Raw genomic sequence first — 21,094 nt, 5'->3', positions numbered from 1 at the left:
TGCTCCACATCTCTGCAGGTGACATAGAACAATCATATAAATAAACATTAAACCAACACCATTGCATATCTCCAGTAAGCTAGCTACATAATTATTACGAGATAAAATATGAACTAAAGTCGGTACTCGAATAATTATATGAGTGAAGTAACAGACCGAAACTACATAAAGAAGAATATTTCATTAATGAGTAAAGTCTTACAAAAGAAAGAAGAGCTACTAGAGTCATACCCAAAATCTCCAGAAGACTTGAAGAGCAAAGAAACTATTCTATTTCTACTCCACTAGCACTAAAATAATGTAAATAAACTAGAAGCTTCTTGGATTTGATCCTTCTTGGTGCACTTTGGAATGGAGAGAGTTAAGTCCTTAAATACGCTGTCAATGACGGTTGGAATTGTCGGAAATGACATGCAACTGTCATTGGGAGGCCATCTTGGACGTCCACGTGGAAGGCCAGGACGAACAGCCACAGTGGCGGTTCGGCCGAACCCTAGGTTCAGCTGAACCTGGGCTGGCCAATCTGGCTCTTTTGCGTAGACTTTGCTTGATAGATCCTAAGTCCATAGGCATGGTGATTAGGCCCAATTGCAGCTGTTTTAATGGGTTTGTAAGCCCATCCATCCATAAGTCTGCCATCCGTTGGACTTCGATTAATTGTTCGGTTATTTTCCATCGTTTTCTCCACCATTTATGTGAAGATCTACTGTATACAAATAATGTTCGAAGTACAAGTGGAAATAGACTATTCTTAAACAAATATGCATGCAAGCATTGCTAGTTCTCCTTTATTCTAGATATATTGGCAGTCGAAATTGGTCTATAACGACCGTCAACACCTGCGCAGTATTGGCAACATCGTTGCGCGCGTTTGTCCAGAGTTGTCTCCGGGTCTGGCAAACCTGCGTGACATCTCCGGTGTGATCTTCCTCAATGACTGTCGCGATCGCGTCACCGTCATCGTCTTCAGTGCATCCTCACCCACGACCACTCTACGACACCCCATGCGCGCCCCACGGCTAGGCTACCTCGACATCATCGACTCTCCAACTTTGGCTACATCGATCACAGGCCCCTCGCATCCATCGCTTTGGCTACATCGACTACGGCACAAAGGAATCCTATATATCTATAAAGTTCATCCCCACTAAGTGTAGTTAATGCTAATTCTCTCTTCTCTCATGAAGCCACATCACCTCAATTGTTTTTAGCCTTTGGATGATTCATCAAGAGTGTAAATTGCATCTCTTCCCCCCAAAAGGCACACCATACAACCAAACCATTTATATCCTTAGGATAATTGATAAAGATACAAAATATATAAACACATGAAAAAAAATCGTATAGTAGGTAAGAAAGAGAACTCATATCTACTATATTATCACACAATTCTCCCGCTGCAACGCGTGGGGTACCCATCTAGTATCATTTGTGTTGAGCACTCTTGTCCGTTTCTTCTCCATTCCAACTGTCCGCGATGCTCATGCTTGGATTGTGGGGGGATGTTAGAGTATATGGTAACTAGAGTCATATTAGGATATGATTGATTTGTGTGGACTTCTTCCATATATGTAATCATTTCTTATCTCTTCCCCATGTACACCTATATATGTCGGTTCAAACTTGGTGCCTCCCAGGCCAGCTCGGTGCAAGAGTGCCCTCCCTGCACAATCCATGGGCCGTCATAATTCAAATGTGGCTGGAGCCTCTGGGTCGTGGCCTGCTCGGCCCACAGCCTACCTCGCCGTTTGCGGGCGCCATTCTCACTAGGCCGCCTCTAGGCCTCCCTGTGCAGCGGACTTTTCAGCCGGTGCACTACCCTGTGCAGCACGTCGGCATGTGCCAAGCAGTCCAGGCTCCACCGACAATTCAGCCCACGAGTTCGTTCCCAGGGGCCCCCTCCCAATGGGACCAGGCTTCCCAACCAGTGCCTTCAACACCACCATGCTGCAACAACCACCGACGAATGAATTGTATATGGATACGGGTGCCACCGCACACATGATTTCGGACGCCGATAGCCTCTCCTTCACCCACCCACCCACCTCTCATGATCCCTCCCACATAGTTGTCGGCAACGGCTCTACTATACCTATCACTTCTATTGTTCAAACTAATCTTCATCACCCTAACCGTTCCTTTACTCTTAAAGATATTCTTGACTCCCTAGTTATCATTAAGAATCTTATTTATGTCCGTCGCTTTGTTATTGATAATTGGTGCTCCATCGAGTTTGACCTCTTTGGCTTTACTATGAAGGATCTTTGTCCCAGGACCGTGGTTGTCAGATTCAATAGCACACCTCACTTTCACTCGCCGTGACATCTCCTATGTTGTCCAACAGGTGTGCCTTCATATGCATAACCCTCGCGATCCTCACCTCACTGCGCCTCAAGAGGATATTGCGCTACGTTCGCGAGACTCTCAGACTTCGGCATACACATCTAGCAGTCTCCCTACAATGACCTTGTTGTCTACTCCAATGTTGATTGGGTTGGATGTCCTAACACACGGAAGTCCACATCCGGGTATGCTATCCTTCCTCGGCGAAAACTTGGTGTCTTGGTCTTCCAAGAGGCAAAACACCGTTTCCCACTCCAGCCCCGAAGCAGAATACGGGGCTATTGCAAATGTTGTTGCAGAAGCAAGCTAGATTCACCAACTCCTCCTAGACCTTCACACGCCACTCCCCAAAGCAACCTTGGTGTATTGTGACAATGTCAATGATGTCTATCTCTCCTCTAATCACGTGCAGCACCAACGCACTAAACATGTGGAGATTGATCTACACTTTGTCCGGGAGAAGGTAGCGGTCGGTGCCATACGTGTTCTCCACGTTCCTACCTCCTGCCAATATGCTTACACCTTCACCAAGGGTCTACCGACGCCTGTCTTCACCGAGTTTCACTCCAGTAACACCGTTCGTCCTATCGACGTTGCGACTGTGCGGGAGGGGGGGGTTTAGTGCATATTGTGCCATATATATCCATCTCTCGGCACTCCTCCCTATTCTCTCGATTCTGTTGCTATAAGTCAGTTGAGTGGATAGGGAAGGATGTTGCCTATATATGTATTTGCTCCGTGATCAATCTAATCTATCGCGTTGAGTCGAATTCTCCCACAGATAGGATATGGGCTCAGTTTTTCTGCAAGGACAAAATTGCCTCTCGCTAATAGGGATCACTCTGTTATAATCTACTTCTAATCCTCGCCATTGATGCGCTTTAGTTTTCGTGCTGGTTTTTATTTGAGAAGCATAGAAGCGCTTCTCAAAAAATAATCTAAAGCTATAATAGTCTGCGGTTGGTTTTCAATTTCTTTTAGATTTCTCTGGGGTCCTAAATACAGTTGACCTCTTTGCCTTTTGATGAGATTTAGTTAATGTCTTTATTAATACTTGTACAGTTCCACCATCTATGTGGTTGGTAGCCTAGCATTCTTGGCCGTGTGTCTTTTGTCGACTGTCATCCCTATGCATTATTACTCTCCCGTTGTCAATTATTAGTATCCTAATAATAAAAAACAAATTACGTTTGTCGAATGTCGATACATATATTCTTGGGCATCAAGCTACTAGCTGATTTTATTAACAGGTTTGACCCACAAACATGAGAATTTTCCTGTGCATATAAGAAACGTTTGGACAACATATATATGTAAGTTTCAGTTTGAAAATATGAATCACGAAAGGGACGTAAGAGATTAGAGATTTACGAATTGTGCTAATTGAGATCATCAGCTCATGTTCTCTCTGCCAAGCTACATTACATTACATTACACAAAAGATGTAGTCACGGATTAGGTCAGACATGACGAATCTCTAATTCTCTACTAGCTTAATTCGCTTGTCTTTATTTTTAAGATATATATAATGGAAGATGAAAGATACATCTATCGATCCCTCTTCTGACTTTACTTGATAATAATAGGATAAAATCCAGTAGTCTTTCACTGATCTTTTGCAAATAACTTTAAATTTTTGCAGCCAAAATTCCAATGGACTCTCAAATTCCAGTCTCGAGCTCCCCTCTGAACACCATTTCTTGGCAGCGCGCACAGGCATGAACGGCTTTGCTCCGACCGGCTACCAGCAGCCGCCGCCGCCGCCTGCGGCCAGCGCTTCGCCGGGCGGATGGATCGCGTCGACGGCCATCTTCATGTCCATCTTCTTCTCCACCTTCCTCCTCGCCATGGCGGTCTCCGTCTACTGCTGCCTCCTGTGCAGAGACCGCGTCCGCTCGGACGACGACGACACCGGCGCCGCCGCCGAGCGCGCGCGTGGCGGCGGTACCATTGCCCCGTTCCCCGTCGAGGCCCTCCCCCCGGCCTACGCTTATGTAGTTGGAAGCTCCGAGGATGGTGGCGCGACGGCGGCGAGCGGGGGCGGCGGGCGGGAGTGCGCGGTGTGCCTGGGAGCGGTGCGGGAGGGGGAGATGGTGCGGCGGCTGCCGGCGTGCGAGCACGTGTACCACGCCGACTGCATCGACCGGTGGCTCGCCGCTCACCGGACGTGCCCGCTGTGCCGGCGTGAGCTTGACCCGGGCAAGAATCCGCCTGATCAGTTGCCGGTTTAAGCTGATCTCAATGTGCAACATGTATTAATTCTTTCTTTTCTAGAGGGGCATGCATATGGTGCTTTGTCTTTAGGGGATGTCCTCTTTTTTTTTTCTAAAAATACATGTAAATAGCTATGTAAAATTCTGAAGAATTTGATGACATTAGTGAATATCTAGCTATACTGTACTGGAAAATTCAAAGTTTAAATTCGATCCATACATTGAGGAGAGGAAAATAAAAGATAAATGTAACATAGTGCCTTAGAGCCCTCTTTTTTCTTTGAAACCTGTATAGAGCTACTCTTGTACAATTTTTTCCTACTATATTCAATGAAATTGGCACATAATAAGCGGTTGTTCGTTTAAAAAAAGAAAAAAAGAAAAATATGTACTAACTATGAACGGTTAAACCACTAGAGAAGATTGATTTTCGCTGGCGGCCGGCTTAATTAAGGCAACCGCCGGCGAAAATCGTCTTCGCTGGTGGCTGGCTAAGACAACAGCTAGCACAAATAATATTTTCGCTGGCGGAAGATAAAGATACCCGCTAGTGAAAATATTTTTTGGATTAAAAAAAAAAAGAAAATCGGAATCCAGATTTTGAAAAAAAAAATTTGAAAATCGCCAGCGTGCCCATCCTCCATCGCCGGCGACAAGGAGGGCAGAGGTCGACGAGGAGGTGGGTCGCCGCCATCGAGCCCGGCCACCGAAAGTCCTCGTCACTGAGCCGCCCCTCCTCCTTGTCACTGAGCCGCGCCGCTGCCGCTCGTCTTCCTCGGCAACGAGCCATCCACCGGCCCCACAAGACCCACCGTCTCGCGAGTCCGCCCTCCGCGTGCCTAGCCGGCGGATCCGCCGTCTGCAGGCCTTGCCGTTGTCGGTTCCGCCGTCAGCACGCCTCGTTGCCACCGGATCCGCCGCCTCGCGAGTCACCGAAGCTCCGCCCGTCGACCAAGCCACCGCGCGCCACGAGCTTCATCGTCGTAGCTCCCGAGGCCCGGCAGGCGGCCGGATGGAGAGATGGAGAAAGGAAGGAGAATGGTGGGAGGAGAGGCGGAGAAGCGTGAAAATTATTGGTGGGCGGTGGATTTTTCGCAGCGTTGCTCTTTACCATCCGCTAGTGAAAATCGGTGCATTAAGTGGGCCGTCAAGGAAAATAGCTACATCTTCACTAGCGGCCCGCTTAACTCGGCCGCCAACAAAGATTTGTTTTCGTTGGCAGTCCATAGCCCCCCACCTCTCGTTACGTTTTTGCTAGCGGTTTTCGCGTATGACCACCAGCGAAAATGATAGGGTAACGCTATGAAAAATCTTTTTTCTAGTAGTGGTAGACACATTATTCACTGTCATGTTTGTCTTTGTTGCTCTATAGATCAAATTTGGATTTTATATTTGTGGAAGTAGGTGTCACACTACTCTACATTATTGTTAATTTTGCTATAACTTTTCATAGTGAATTTGAAAAGTACAGTACACAAGGGGACACATTCTCAAGGGATAAAATGCCGCTTCCTATTTATGAACTCTTTTGGATGAGAACAAATCCCTAGGAATTGACTTGGATACTAGATTGTTGGAAAATGGAAATTATGTTCCCAAATACAAAGCATTCTAAACGTAATATCAGTTTGGGTCGATTGATAACTTGGAAAAATATATTTTGTTTTTGATGAAATATTGAAACATTATATGTTGTGAGACAATTTAATAATGTTAAGTTAATTAAGAGATAAAATCCTCTAGAGTATGTTAAGTTAATTAAGAGATACAATCCTCTAGAATACTACAGTGGATTGTTATTCATTCTATTTTAAAATGAATGACACTGTTGACTTATGAACATAACATTTGATCATTAATCTTAATAAAAAAATTTATGTAAATATGAAGAATATAAGTCGTGGGTCAAATAAAATTAATGATGAAATAAGTCGGCATAACAAAATAAATTGTAATTGTATAGTTGTTTTAATAAAATATCGCGGTATATAGTTTTTTCGAGGGACAGCAAAAGCTTTGCCTCGTATATTAATTGAGAAGGAGAAAATTATACAAAAGACAAACAAAGATATGTACAGGGCCTATCAAAATAGATGAGGCCGAAAATAGGCCCCTAGGCAATATCTCCCAAAATTTCGAACTCCCGGAGCCTAACGGCTCCTGCTTTCACCCATGCTGCCACTTCTTCCTTGATCTTGGCTAGTATTGAGGCCGGCGTTGCTGCTTTGTTGATGAGGAAACTAGGTTCCGATCTTCCAATAGATATTGATAACTGTCGATTTGGTGGAAACTTGACACACACGATCCGAGCCCTACAATCATAGCACCACATCTCCTCTGGTTATCAGCAGTACACTGCCCAGTTGACCTCGCCGAGAAGGCTAATCCCTACATGCGAATCAAAGAACACAAGCAAGAACAAGGTAGATAGCAACTCAATTGCATATGAATAATTAAGCACTCGAATTTGGAGTTCAACAAACCGATTTACCGGCGAAACTGTAATGGCACAAATAATGTAAGCAAAGTCCGATTCTAAACTATGACGGCTACGGAATAAATATGATTTAGGACGTCCTAGGGTTGCCCTAGGGTGCACACCTTTAGACTTAGCCCACGACACAATTACAAGGCCCTAGACCCTAATCAGATTCGGACTGGATGAGGTACGTGGCTTGTTTTGCAAATTCCCGACAGCTCAGTGGTAATTATGACGTGGGACCAAACCATTTGAAAGTAGACTCTATAAGCTTTCCAACAAGTACTCATGGGCCCCAAAATTCTTTCTAGGTCAGCTGCTAGGTCCGTTTGAAGTTGATGCTATCAGGAGACCCGGATCCGAACCCAAAATGTGTAGAACTTTATTTCTTGTCTTCTATAGACCAAAAGTGACATAGACAGGTAGGAGTGGACTTGGAGAAGGTCTTGGTTTGGTTCCCAATCAACTTCTTTGATCATCCATGTATTCCTTACGCTCGGTCTCTTTTCCTTCAACTAAGTAAGTATCTTTGCAAACGAAAATACACTAATTAAACTTATTGTGTGGCAATGTTTGTTCAAATATATAACAAGTAAATCTAATATAGAACTTATGCACCTTTGTTTGATGAATAGATAAGGTAGTCATGGTTATATTCGAGCTAGTTATGTCCTCATCATTCGTGGCGAAAAGTTCTTGCATTCGCTCACACCAAATTTCTTAGGAAACTAGGATCACCAGGGTTTTGAGGGGTTTGCGAAGGTTGTCGGGGGATTCCAGCACAAGGTTCCACCAGTGCTTGACTGAGTAACAATCTTTCTATTTGGCTGTCTGAAGGTCCTTGCTAGTCCATCTCTAAATCTCTGACCACACTATCTTTGTAACCCTACATTTAGCATTTAGCTAGCAGATGAACTGTTGACATCAACCGTACCGCATAACGGGCAAACCTTTTGGTTTTGCCATCCTTCTTTTTACAATCTGTCCGCCGTTCATACTCTATTTTGAATAACTAGCCAGGAGAAAAATCACTACTACACTACAGATTTTCCTAGACACCAAACTAGTTTGTTTCCAGGCGGCCCATAAGTGCAATCGTATAGAAAAATGAAAAAAGGGGCATCAGGACATCACCCGCACAGGAAAATCTATTTTCGTGTGCGGGTCACTTAACAGGCCCACACGCGAAAATAGGCTTATTTTCACGTGCAGGCCTGTTAAGTGGCCCGCACACGAAAATAACCCACCCCCAGGCGCTCACCCTTATCTTGTCACGGGCGCGCCCTCCCCACCACCTCTCCATCCATCCTCCCTCTCCCTCTCCCTCTCCCTCTCCTCCTCCCCATCCTCCCATCTCCCTCTACCTCCTCGACGACGCCGGCACTGTCGGTAAGGGAGGCAGAGGCGGCGGCGGTGGCGGCACGGCGGCAGCGATGACAGCGCGGCGGTGGAGGCGCGGGATACGGCGGGCGTCGGCCGTCCCCGCACGGATCCGGCGACGCCCGCCGTATCCGGCGGCCGGCCGCCCTCCCCCCGCCCCGGATCCGGCGCGGGAACCGGCTGCCCTCCCCTCCCCTCCCCGGCAGACGGGAGCGCGCGGACGACGAGCTGCCACGGCTCCTCCCCTCCCCTCCCAGGCGGCGACGGGAGCGCGTGGGCGGGCGACGACGGGCGGCCCGCGGCCGTCCGCGCACGGATCCGGTGGCAGTGGCCGTCCCTGCCCAGATCCGGCGACTGGCCGCTCTCCCCCTATCACGGATCCGGCGCGGGAGGCCGGCAGGAGGCGGCGCTGATGATGACGAGGCGGGAGCGGCGATGCCGCCGCCGCCGACGAGGCGAGGGCGGTGGCGACGACCCGATCTAGGGTTTTCTCTTTTTTTTTGAATTTTTTTTTCGGTTTTTTGTTTTTTCGTGCGGGCGGCATAAGCACCGCACGCGAAAATCTGATTTTCGTGTGCTGGCGCGCCACCCGCACGTGAAAATCGTGATTTTCCCAGACGATTTGTTCCAGACGGGCCAAAGCTCCGCACGCAAAAATTCGATTGATCGCCTGGGGAAACGCTTTGTGTAGCAGTGAATTTACACTTGAGAGACGCCCATGACTTCCAAATCAGAATTAAATTTGAAAATATACAGTTTATTCAATTTTTTTGTTAGAAATATTCGGGATGCAAAATCTTTTGCACAAATATACCATCGGTCTCATAACGATTGCGTGAAAATGACGTGAAAATGACGTTGCGACCGGTATCGCGCAGTGAAAATGCGAGACCGAACGACCTTGCGTGGTTCCTGCGCGAGACCACGCGGTCTCGCTCAAGCAAACAGCGATACCGCTCAAGCAATCAACGCTATCGCTTAAGCAAAGAGCGATACCATGCCTTGCCGATTTAATTAGCGGTTAATTATCCTCATTAGCGATTAGTTAATAATTAATTAATCGCTAATTAGGATAATTAATCACTAATTAGTATTAGTTAATTATTAATTAGGTACTTAATCACTAATCAAATGGACCCATTAGACAGTGTCGCTGATGGCTTCTGCGAGACCGTTCGGTCTCGCTCTTCCATTCCGCGAGACCGCACGGTCTCACTCCGTTACCGCGTGAGACCGCATGGTCTTTCGCCGCGTGATACTGTCCGCGCGCGATGTCATCCCCACGTCATTTTCGTGCAACGGAAGTGCAACACCGATGGTATATTTCTGCACAGGTTTTTTCATCCCGAATATTTATGAGACAAAATTGAATGAACAGTATATTTTTAAATTTAATTATTCCAAATCATTTGGTTAAAGCGGTACTCGCAGGCAGCCCCGAGGAAATTGGAGTCTGTAGGCTGATTTATAATAATTTATGTGTATTGCGCTATAGTCCTATCGGCAACTACACCCTCATTTCATCGAGTCAAAGTAATATAGTATTTTGACCGGAGAACTATAGTTACTTGCAATACAAGTCTATTAGTATTAATAACGTCAATCACTTCCGCGCTAGAAATTAGTCATCAACACCATAATCCTTCTCTCTCACCGATCACCGGATAATTAAGGGCCAGCTCAAGCTAGGCCACCATCACCGCCACCACACCATGGGTTCGCGTTCCGGCTCGTCGACGACGACGAGTACGCCGCCAGTGGCGCCGGATGAGAACCGGCCGCCGGTGGTCAAAGGGCCGGCGATCTTCAGCTACACCTGCGCTGGCCTCGTCACGGGCGTCGCGCTCGTCGCCGTCGTCGTCTTCTACTGCAACCGCCACGTCCGGAGGCGCGCGCATGTCGTCGTCGCCGGCGGCGGCGGGCGAGAGGACGACGACGTGCGCAGCGTCGCTGGCGTGGCGGCCAAGATCCCGGAGTTCGCGTACACCGGGTCGGCGAGCGGCGGCGAGGGGGCGGCGCAGTGCTCGGTGTGCCTCGGAGCGGTGCGGGGCGGCGAGATGGTGCGGCGGCTGCCGGCGTGCAAGCACCTGTACCACGTGGAGTGCATCGACATGTGGCTGGCCTCGCACGCCACGTGCCCGCTCTGCCGGACGGAGGTCGAGCCGCCGCCGGGGGACGACGGCGGCCGACCTGCGCCGGCGGCGGGTGAGTCGTCGCCGACGGAGGCGCTGCCACCGGTGTAGCACTGTAGCTAGCTAGCTAGGTCCGTCCATAGTCATCACATCACATCACATCATGATTAGTTAATTCATACGTTTTGGGCATATCATTTCTTGATTTGAACCTTAATCTAGCTTGGCATGTATGTGCTTTGGTTCAGCTTTGTATTTGTAATTAAAGAACACTGAGAAAGATTGCTGTAAAATATATACGTTCTTGGTTTTGAAATCACAGGATTTCAGGGCAACATTTTTTCTGTTTTTACCTGGGTTTAATTGTTGTTTATTATCTAAAAAAATTGGTCCTTAATTTGCCGTACAGATTTGAAATTGCGTGTGGTTAATTTTATTTATTTTTTTCCAATAGCAACAAAATTAGCCCTTTTTTTATTTTCTTTAGTCAACTAGTACCGTACTAGTTTTCAGAAGAAAAAAAACAATAGTGCCGTACTCAGCCGTATAAGCTACCTTGATTCTCACATAAAGCCATAAACAAACATGCATGATATTTCGTTGAATTCAAAACTTTCTTCTCGTTCGTTGCTATCACAAGAGAGAGAACAGAAAACTCGCAAACACAATATCTCATATACTAGTAGTGTGCCCGTGCTAACGCTACGGTGACAATTAATATTTTTTTTTACTGAAACGGTGACAATTAATATTGCAAATGAAACAACCAAATGACAGCGATACAATATGCTTTGACAATGGTACATAAAACATATAGCTAAGCTAAAAAAACGATAAAGAGATATTAGAAAAATATCAATCAACATGTATCCACAACATCATCTAGGAACAAGCTTTGCTATAAAGTACATGTATTGCTCCTATCAAATACACAAAATAATAAATATCTAAAATTAGCTTGACTTAAACCATCCATTTCGCTTCATGTGGTCCTGATTATCTGGACAGGGCTACAAAACAACCAAAATGTATATTGTCACTCTAGTTATTATTTGTATTTAGACAAAAAAAAAGAATATTGTCCATTTCTTACTTGAAGATAAAGTGCTGATGTGGCATATGCCACGCGAATGTGACGTGACATAATATTGACTGATAAATAGGACTCACTTAAAAATTTTCCTTTTCCTTCTTCTTTTTCTTTTCCTTCTCCTTCTCATTCTCATTCTTCTCTTTTTTTCCCTTTATACTCCTTTCTCTATCTACAACTGTAGGCCACCGCCGCACGGGGTGCTCGGGTCACAGAGAAAGGAGAAAAAAAGAAAAAAAGAGAGAGAAAAATGAGAAGGAAAGAAGAAAAAAGGAAAATGAATTTTAAGTCGGTCCCATTTGTCAGTCAAGATGATGCCATGTCACGTCCGTGTTTGTGGCATACCACGTCAACACCACATAGGATCTTAGAGGGGCTATGACAAATTGGGACCTAAGCAACACACTTTGACAAATTCTGAGATTTGGATCTGCATTTTTAGAGTTTAGGGACTTAGATAAAACACCCCTACAAGTTTAAGAACCGCATGTGCACTTTACTCTTTTACATTTTACATTTATAAAGTGTGGTAAATGATCAAACTATGATGACTCTCCGATGTCTCAAATCAAAGTTGTAGCTATATATATACAAAACACATTGTGGCTTGAGGCACTTTTCTGTTGCATTGGAAGACAAATAGCAATCAAAGCAGAATACTGGAAAATAGGAATTAGATCTTCCTAGTCTATAGTAAAACCTTCACATTTGAAACCTACTACAGACTCATACTTGAGACAAGTTGACGGTTCAGACGTTCAGCTATCTTGAAAATAAACAATCTGAAGTGAGCTTTATGAAAGCTACACTCATATGTTACCTGGGAATTTATCTAACAGTTGTAAATATTGCACCACACATATTAGTCCAACAAATAGGGGAAATTCATATATTTGTCAATTAAATATTGACGGAAAGAATCAGATGTTTTTCGCTGTGCCATACAGCATATCTCGGAAAGCTAAGGAGACAGAAATATACCTTACCTTTCAAAAAACCATCATCCTCATTCTTCAGAAGATATGTTAGCATTGGAGTTATTAGTATCCATGGAGCCCTCCACATAAAGCCTAGACTTGTATGCATTTTTATGTGGAGGTCATCAATCCATGTCTGATCAGCAAAAGAAATTATTAGTCAGACCTAAAACACCGAAAACAATGGTGATCTGGCGGCGACATTGAAACTTCAGTTAAGTCTGAAGACCTGAAACAGCGAAACAATTCATAGTTGAACTCCCGATTGATTTGTTAAACTATCCTAAACTCAATTGGGTAAATTATTAAATTGGATTGAATACAAGATTGGTTGCAGGGCATTGAGTCGAAGTACTGAAACATTTGTAAAATCAAAATTTTAATCTGAAAACCTAAACATATGCATACACTTCCCTGTGCTGTCGCAGTAGTAGTTGCACGCCCATTAGTAATTGGATTGATCCTGTCCAAACCGGTTCTCCTTCTCCATCATCTAGGCTCGCTTGTTCTGTGGCAACGGGAGGAATTCCACTCATTAGAACCCTAAACCCATGAAATACAGAGCTAAAAACTGAAACAGCACTTCCATCTATCAGAACACTAAATCCACGAAGGAGAGCTAAAAACTGAAAAAGCAGTTAGGATTGATGTGTTTCACCTTTACTTTTCTGCACATGCAGGATGATACCCCATAAAAAGAACCAAACACTGATCCATCGTGCCTGCCCATTGCAGACGGCTAGATGAGACTCCGGGCAACGGTGATCTGGAGGCGCGGATTGGGGGAGGCGTGGAGGCGGGCACCCAGGCGGAGATCGGGGGCGGCGAGGGCGCGGAGGAGATCGGCGAGGAAGGCGTCGATAGTGACGCCGGCGGGAGAGATCGCCGCGGGCTGGTGGACGACCTGGCGAGAGATGAGAGCGGCCGGTGATGGTTAAGGGAGGGATGAGAGCGCGCACACTACTAGAAAAATCATTTGTTGCCACGAAAAAAATCGTGGCATCAATACTTAAATTGTGGCAATACATACATGTTACCACAATTGTAAAATCGTTGCTAGCCGTGTTAATAGACAGCGTGGTAATAGGTTATTGCAATGATTTTTATTTTGTGGTAATAAATTTAGATGTTGCCACGGAATGGATGTGGCAAAAAGTCATATTGCAACACTTTACATCGTTGTAATAAAAATTATTGCCACCACTCCATATGTGGCATTAGTGTTACGTACCAAATTAAAAGTTCAAATATTAATCTATCATCCTATCTATTTATCTACTTATTTTTTTGATTTTGTGTCTTGGCTAGGATTCGAACCTAAGACCTATCCTTCACGCGTGCTCTCCTTTACCAACTCACCTACGCATCAATTCTGTTGGAAAATGCATATCGTTCCATTTGAGCCTAGCTAACTAAGATTTGAATCATAGATTTGAATATCTAAAAGATTTCAAATGAAAAAGTTATCACCTACAAAATTGTAGATCTCGTCGAGAGCTATAATTTCCATATAAAATTTGTCTCAATCCGTGTCCATATGAAAAAATTAAGTTAAATTATGAGACGACAATTTTTTTATTGCAATGAATTTGTTGATCGTGGCAACAAAAAATAGTGAAAAGTACCATGTACTATATAAATTGCCACAAAAATTAAAATTGTGGCGATAGAACATGTTTTTTACAACAGTACGATTTTTTATGGCGATATCTCATTTTATATTGCAACAAAAGTACTAAATAAAACAACGATTGTAGATCGTTGCAATAAAAAATAATTATTTGCCACAGAAAAATTATCATTGTAATAGTATAATATATTGCTACGTATTATTTTTTGTTGTAATAATTTGGTGGCAATAGCTCAATTATCATGTAGTGGCAGAGGAGATTTGCGAGGGCGGCGGCGAGGGAGCGTCTGGAGAGGAGGCCGGCAGCCGTGGCTGCTGATGAGGCGATGCGGCTACGAGGTGAGGAGGCGACACAGGGAGGAGGGCGAAGGTGTAGGATCAATCCGATGCGAGGTGGAGGCGCGGAGGAGATTGGAGAGGGCGGCGGCGATCGCGGGTCTGGAGAGGAGGCCGACGGGCGTGGAGGAGGCGACGCGGCGGCGGGGCGAGGAGGCGACGCGGCGGCGGGGCGAGGAGGCGACGCAGCGGCGTGGGGAGGAGATCAATCCGAGAGAGGAGATGAGCGATCGCGTGATGGGGGAGGAGATTGACGCTGTTGGATATGGCATTCGGATGGTTGAGATTACGTGTGTCTATCAGATGCGTCTGCTCTGTTAGGAATCAAGACCACCACTATGGATTTTTGAAGTAGTAGAGATAGAGATATCTTCTCTATTGATCAATTAACATAGGAATTTTATTGATGCTCCAAGCTAAGAGTGAAAAGAGAACCAAAGGGAGAAGTATTTGGCTTTTAAAAGGGAAATAAAAGTAATGTTTGAGCTAGCTCATTGCTTGGTTTTCTATGGAAAAAGGGCATAGGGACCAAAACTAAACAAATGAACGGGTAAATCTCAATATGAAACGAGGATGAGCCACGCAAGCAACAAAATAATGACCGTCTGATTCAAACAACGATAATATAGGACCGTCTGATTCAAACAACGATAATATAGGGAGAAAGTATATATCATAGCCATAGGATAAGATAAATGGTCTGAAAATAATCTTGGGGCAAAGAAGAATCTGGAAAAGTTTAGTAAAATCAAAAAAAAAAAGAGAGAGAGAGAGAGAGGACCAGTCCCCACTGTTGTGCTATCATCGCCGCCACCATCCAGCCGCTCCGCCAGTGCTCAAGTGGTCACCTGCAACGTCGCTAACTCACTGCTGCATCATTGACATTGTCGGCTCACGACAGCAATTAACAGGAGAGGAAGCGATGAGACGTAGAGGGACTGTGGGAGCACAACAAGGGAAAGATGAGTGAAGTCTTCTTGGCTTCCATGTCCACCTTCCGTCGGGCCTAGCTCGTCCATTGGAGACCAGCAGCTAGAGAATGAGAGAGAGTCAGAGAGAACTAGAGAAACCTCGTCGGTAACAAGGCAAACGGAGAAAATGAGAGAGGGAGAGAGATAGAAAGAGGGTTGTGCAGCTCACAGCTAGCTCTCAAGTCCTAATGCCACCTGTTCGTGACATCTGACTCTTGGAACTTTTCTTTCATTTTCATCTTTAGTATATTTTATCCTATGCTCCCCTGAAAATTAAAAGTACTTTAGCAAATGCTCCCATATTATTACTCACCTTTTTACATCAAGGACCTTATAAATTTTGAATTTACTCCATTGTGTATTGCACTTTACATATGTGATTTTGCTTGGCACCTTTTTTCGAAACCTACAATGAATACTAGAGCATGGCAAGCGGCTACGTAATTATCTTATACTAGATCATTCCATTTCTTGGCAGGCGGGCACATAATTTAGGAAATTTCATGAGACAGTAAGCAAAATTCTCTGATTTTGGTTCGTGGTAAGATTTACTTATTAGAAGATATATCTATTTATTTATAACTAAAATTCCTCTTTGAACACCTATTTAGCATCTCAAACAAAAATGAATTTACAAAAATATATGTACCATAAGCGGAGATATAAAGGAGGATATATATAAGGGAAGGACACAACTCAAGAAACATAGAAGAGAAGACGGTTATAGATGCAAAGATAGGAAGGAGAAATACCAGCAGATAAGACCAATAAAAACCCTAACCTTGATTCTTACACTCATCATTTTATTCCGTCAAAATATGTGTTAGCTGTTTCAAACTACAAGCCTATTGTTCAAATACTAATTTTGTATGTACCTACGGTAAATATTTGATATATGATAATATTGTTACTCCCTTTTTGGATGAATATTATTAATCCCGTTAATGCTCTACAAACACTTATTCACACATAAGGATAAATCAAGATAAATCCACAACCATAAATAACATGTAAACATATTTAACAGCGAGATAGGTTATATATAGTCGCACGAAAACGCGACTTAATAAGCTAGTTTAAAGGAACTTGGTAAGCTCATATCATTTGTTCCGTTTTTCTAAGTACTTGTGCGAGTCTCTATTAGGAGTTCACATTATAAAAACAATTTGACTTTTTTTAATGTGAAGCCACCAATATAGACAGTACTAGTATATATATGGTTTTGTAAGAAAATCGAGTACGGTTTTACATCATTTACTCAAAATGTGAAATGTTTTTAACAACTTCGAGCTACGGTTTGTGATATAGTGAAACTGTTGTACAAACCTTTCATGAAGTCTACACATCTATTGATGGTTTTCTTTTAGATAATACGATGTATTTTGCTAAAAAAAGACAAAATTACAACTGGTCGGCCTATGTGTGTCTACCACCACTACAGAATCATTTTTTTCCATGCGGTCAAAATCGATATTCGCACGAGAGTGTGTTATCCACATGCACCAGGTGTCTGCAAAAATCATATTTTTGCATGGGAATAGAGCAACCCCACGTGAAAATCTGATTTTCTCATGTGGGCGCTTAAGCCGTCCGACTACGAAAATGAAAAATCGCAAAAAAAAATTCTGAAAATAGAAACCTAGCCTCGGAACTCTAACCCTAGAAACCAGAAGCCATCGCCGCCGCCACCATCATCGTCATCGCCCCGCGGCAGATCTGCGCTCGTGGGGGCAGAGAGGCTGCGGGATCCGTGCAAGAGGGGGAGGGGCACAGGTTCTGCCCTTCCCGTCGCCGCCGGTAGTGGGATTCCTCCCCCTGAGCCTGCCGCTCTCATCCTTGCCCACTACTGACGCCCAAGCTCGAGCTCAAGACCGCCGCCGCCAAAGCCTGAGCCCGTTGCTGCCTCGTCGAGAGGAGAGGAAGTGGGAGGAGACAGGAGAGGAGGGGGTGGGGGGGAAGGCGAGGGAGTCCAAAGGGAGAGAGAGAAGGGACAGGAGTGGTGGACGGGAGAGAAAAAACATAGAAGTGGAGTGGAGAGACTTAAGGCCTGTTTAATTCGTGAAAAGAAAATTTTTGGGTATCACATCGGATGTTTGACCGGAAGTCGGAAGGGGTTTTCAGACACAAATGAGAAAACTAATTTCATAACTCGCCTGGAAACCGCAAGACGAATCTTTTGAGCCTAATTAATCCGTCATTAGCACATGTGGGTTACTGTAGCACTTATGGCTAATAATGGACTAATTAGGCTCAGAAGATTCGTCTCACGATTTCCTCCCTAACTGTGCAATTAGTTTTTTTAATCTATATTTAATACTCCATGCATGTGTCCAAAGATTCAATGTGATGTTTTTAGGAAAAAAAATTTGGGAACTAAACGAGGCCTTAGTGGGAGAGAGAGGGAACGGGAGTAAAAAGAGTGGGGTATTTTTGTATGTGGCTTCTTAAGAGGTCTTGCATGCGGGCATGTTAAGGGGGGCGTCTGCGAAAATTGATTTTCGTATGCGGTCCTTAAAACGTGCTCTAGAGATCAAATTTTGTAGGTGGAAGTAGTTATGGTCCATCGGCAAACTAACTAAAGGGAGTCTCGTCTAGATAAATTTCCGTAGCAGTGTACAGTCTACTGATTTTTGCCAATTTCCTTCTCTCTCAACGGTGGACGGGGAAGAAAGTAGGCTGAAATCAACCCAACTCCAACGGAAGGATTTGCTTATGTATTTAGAATAATTGCTAAAATAATCTTTGTATTTTTAGAATTATCTCTGTAGCTCCTAAAATAGAAAGAAAATACCAAAGAGTGTCTTAATAAGGCATGGAGATAGGAGAATATAAGAAAAATAATTCCTACCATTATTTATTTGTATTCCCTTATTTACCTTACTACTAGTAGTACATGTAGTTTTTCTTTTATGTGTTGTCCTAATTAAAAATTGTGTAAATATAAAAAATATAAGTCATGAAAATTTATTGTAAATATCAGAAATATAAGTCATGGTTCAAATACCTTTAATGGTATAAGTCATAACAAAATAAATAATAATTACACTGTTTTAAAATAATAAGATGAATGGTCAAACAACCATCAATAAATGAATCACGGTACACATATTGTTGGTAGTAATAGGGTAAGGCTAATGGGCGGGTGATCGTCCGCCCCTCCCTATACGCTCCCTTCTCTCCCCCTTCCTCCTCCCATTCTTCTCTTCCTACTATAGTACACCATAAAAATTTAAAAAAATAAAAAAACAAAGTTGGAAAAAATTATGTATAGAAATACTATATATAAAAAATATTTGAATTCAAATTCAAATTTGAAACGGATATGTAAACTTTTGACTTATAAACTTTGGGTCTATAAACTAATATTTGAATTCAAATTCAAATTTGAACGGGTATGTAAACTTTTGACTTATAAACTTTTGGTCTATAAACTAATATTTGAATTCAAATTCAAATTTGAACGGGTATGTAAACTTTTGACTTATAAACTTTGTGTCTATAAACTTTAGGTGTATAAACTTTAGATGTATAGAAAATACTATATATAAAAAATATTTGAATTCAAATTTAAATTTGAATCGGATATATAAATTTGACTTATAAACTTTGGGTCCCTAAACTTTAGATATGTAAACTTGAGGTGTACAAACTGTGCATAAATTTACTAAATTAGAAAAGTAATACGGTGCCAAAAAAAAAAACCAGGTGGATGGAGGGGAGAGGGCACGAGCTGATCACTAGGGGCGATCAATCACCCATTAGCAATCTCGGTAGTAATATGTGTATTTTGCTATAGTCCTCCCTCCCTAACTAACCATTTCATAGAGTCAAAGTAATATGTTATTTCTATTTTGACCGGAGAACTATTAGTTACTTGCAAAACAAGTTTATTAATAACGCGTCACTTTCGCGCTAGTAATTAAGCGCTTCTCGTCCGTGATAAGTACTCCCTGTATTCCAAATTAGATGTTGTTTTGTTTTTTTAATGTTTAACCGTTCGTTTTTATTTAAAAAGTTAGTGTAAATATAGAAAATGATAAGTCATACTTAAAAGTATTTTGACAAACAAAATAAATAATAATTCTATTACCTTTTAAATAAGATGAATAGTCAAACGTTAAAAAAAACTCAAAATGACAAGTGTTTTGGGGCGAAGATAATATACCACTCTGATTCTCTGAATCTGATCAGCATTCAGGAGAGGTACTCCCTCCGTCCTAAAAAAGACAAACACTGGGTTTCCGTATCCAACGTTTAACCGTCCGTCTTATTTGAAAAAATTATGAAAAAAATTAAAAAGATAAGTCACGCATAAAATATTAATTATGTTTTATCATCTAACAACAATGAAAATATTAATTATAAAAAATTCATATAAGACGGACAGTCATACATTGGACATGGAAACTCAGGTTTTTTTTTTTTTAACGGAGGAAGTTCACTGCAAACACACCTGTGCAATCTCAATTCTCAACGCTGGTTAAAAAATAATGTTCTCCACTTAGTCAACACCACAGTCCTTATCTCTCCCCGATCACCCGATGCCGCGGCTCATTCCTCCACGGACAAAGCTCAAATCACCGCCATTGCCATCGCCATCGCCATCGCCATGGGTTCGCGTTCCGGCTCGACGACGATGAGTATGCCGCCGCCGGTGCCGCAGGAGAACCAGTCCGTTGGCAAAGGGACGGCCATCTTCAGCTACACCTGCGTCGGCCTCACGGGCGTCGCGCTCGTCGCCGTCGTCGTCTTCTACTGCAACCGCCACGTCCGGAGGCGTGCGCCAGTCGTAGCCGCCGAGGGCGCCGGCGGCGCCGGCGGGCGAGAGGACGACGTACTGCGTGGCGTCGCTGACGTGGCGGCCAAGATCCCGGAGTTCGCGTACGCGGGGTCGGCGAGGCACGGCGGCGGCGGCGAGTGCTCGGTGTGCCTCGGCGCGGTGCAGGGCGGCGAGGCGGTGCGGCGGCTGCCGGCGTGCAAGCACCTGTACCACGTGGAGTGCATCGACATGTGGCTGGCCTCGCACGCCACGTGCCCGCTCTGCCGGACGGAGGTCGAGCCGCCGCCGGGGGACGGCGGCGGCCGACCTGCGCCGGCGGCAGATGAGTCGTCGCCGACGGAGGCGCTGCCACCGGTGTAGCTAGCTCTGTGCTAGCTAACTAGATCTCCATCATCATCACATCACATATAGGAGTATATATCATGGTTAGTATTAGTTCATATACGATGGGGCCACTTGCATGTCATTTCTTGATTTGAACCTTAATCTAGATTGGCAAGTATACTTTGGTACAGCTTTGTAATTAAAGAACACTGAGAAATTAAAGATTCCAGTAAAATATGTTATAGAATTTCCAAGATTTTCTTTTTAGAAAGAGAGGGAGCTAGCCCTCTCCCATTTCATTAACGAAAGACAGTAGATTCTAACAGAGTCTTGTTACAACTTCTTAGCAGCGTCACTCCGACTGCAGTCTTCTTTGCGCGTCCTCTGATTTCTACAAAATGGATCATGAATCGATCCAAGAGCAAATGGCATGAATTAG

At 43.9% G+C, this 21,094-nt stretch overlaps 3 protein-coding genes and 1 pseudogene across 3 annotated transcripts; all 4 read left to right on the top strand.

Moving 5' to 3' along the window:
* Nucleotides 1-3,911: 3,911 nt before the first annotated feature.
* Nucleotides 3,912-4,900, top strand: LOC136357090 (RING-H2 finger protein ATL39-like). The gene has a single exon (XM_066311841.1). It carries the CDS (start codon nt 4,062-4,064, stop codon nt 4,572-4,574), a length of 513 nt encoding a protein of 170 aa, XP_066167938.1. The 5' UTR covers nt 3,912-4,061; the 3' UTR covers nt 4,575-4,900.
* A 2,048-nt stretch (nt 4,901-6,948) lies between these two features.
* On the top strand, nt 6,949-9,137 carry LOC136357022 (uncharacterized; annotated as a pseudogene).
* Nucleotides 9,138-10,041: 904 nt separating this feature from the next.
* LOC9266696 (uncharacterized) lies at nt 10,042-14,834 on the top strand. Its single transcript, XM_066311805.1, has 4 exons — nt 10,042-10,620; nt 13,358-13,541; nt 13,741-13,795; nt 14,493-14,834. The coding sequence occupies exons 1-4, from the start codon at nt 10,128-10,130 to the stop codon at nt 14,832-14,834; spliced, it is 1,074 nt and encodes a 357-aa protein (XP_066167902.1). The 5' UTR covers nt 10,042-10,127.
* A 5,273-nt stretch (nt 14,835-20,107) lies between these two features.
* Nucleotides 20,108-20,717, top strand: LOC107281290 (RING-H2 finger protein ATL39). Its single transcript, XM_066311942.1, has one exon. The coding sequence runs from the start codon at nt 20,161-20,163 to the stop codon at nt 20,689-20,691; it is 531 nt and encodes a 176-aa protein (XP_066168039.1). The 5' UTR covers nt 20,108-20,160; the 3' UTR covers nt 20,692-20,717.
* The last annotated feature ends 377 nt before the right edge of the window (nt 20,718-21,094 follow it).

Source organism: Oryza sativa, chromosome 6, assembly GCF_034140825.1.
Source record: "Oryza sativa Japonica Group chromosome 6, ASM3414082v1".
In the NCBI taxonomy this organism is placed as follows: Eukaryota; Viridiplantae; Streptophyta; class Magnoliopsida; order Poales; family Poaceae; genus Oryza; species Oryza sativa.
Note: the sequence above shows the minus strand (reverse complement) of the source record. Positions and strands in the feature narration are given on the sequence as shown.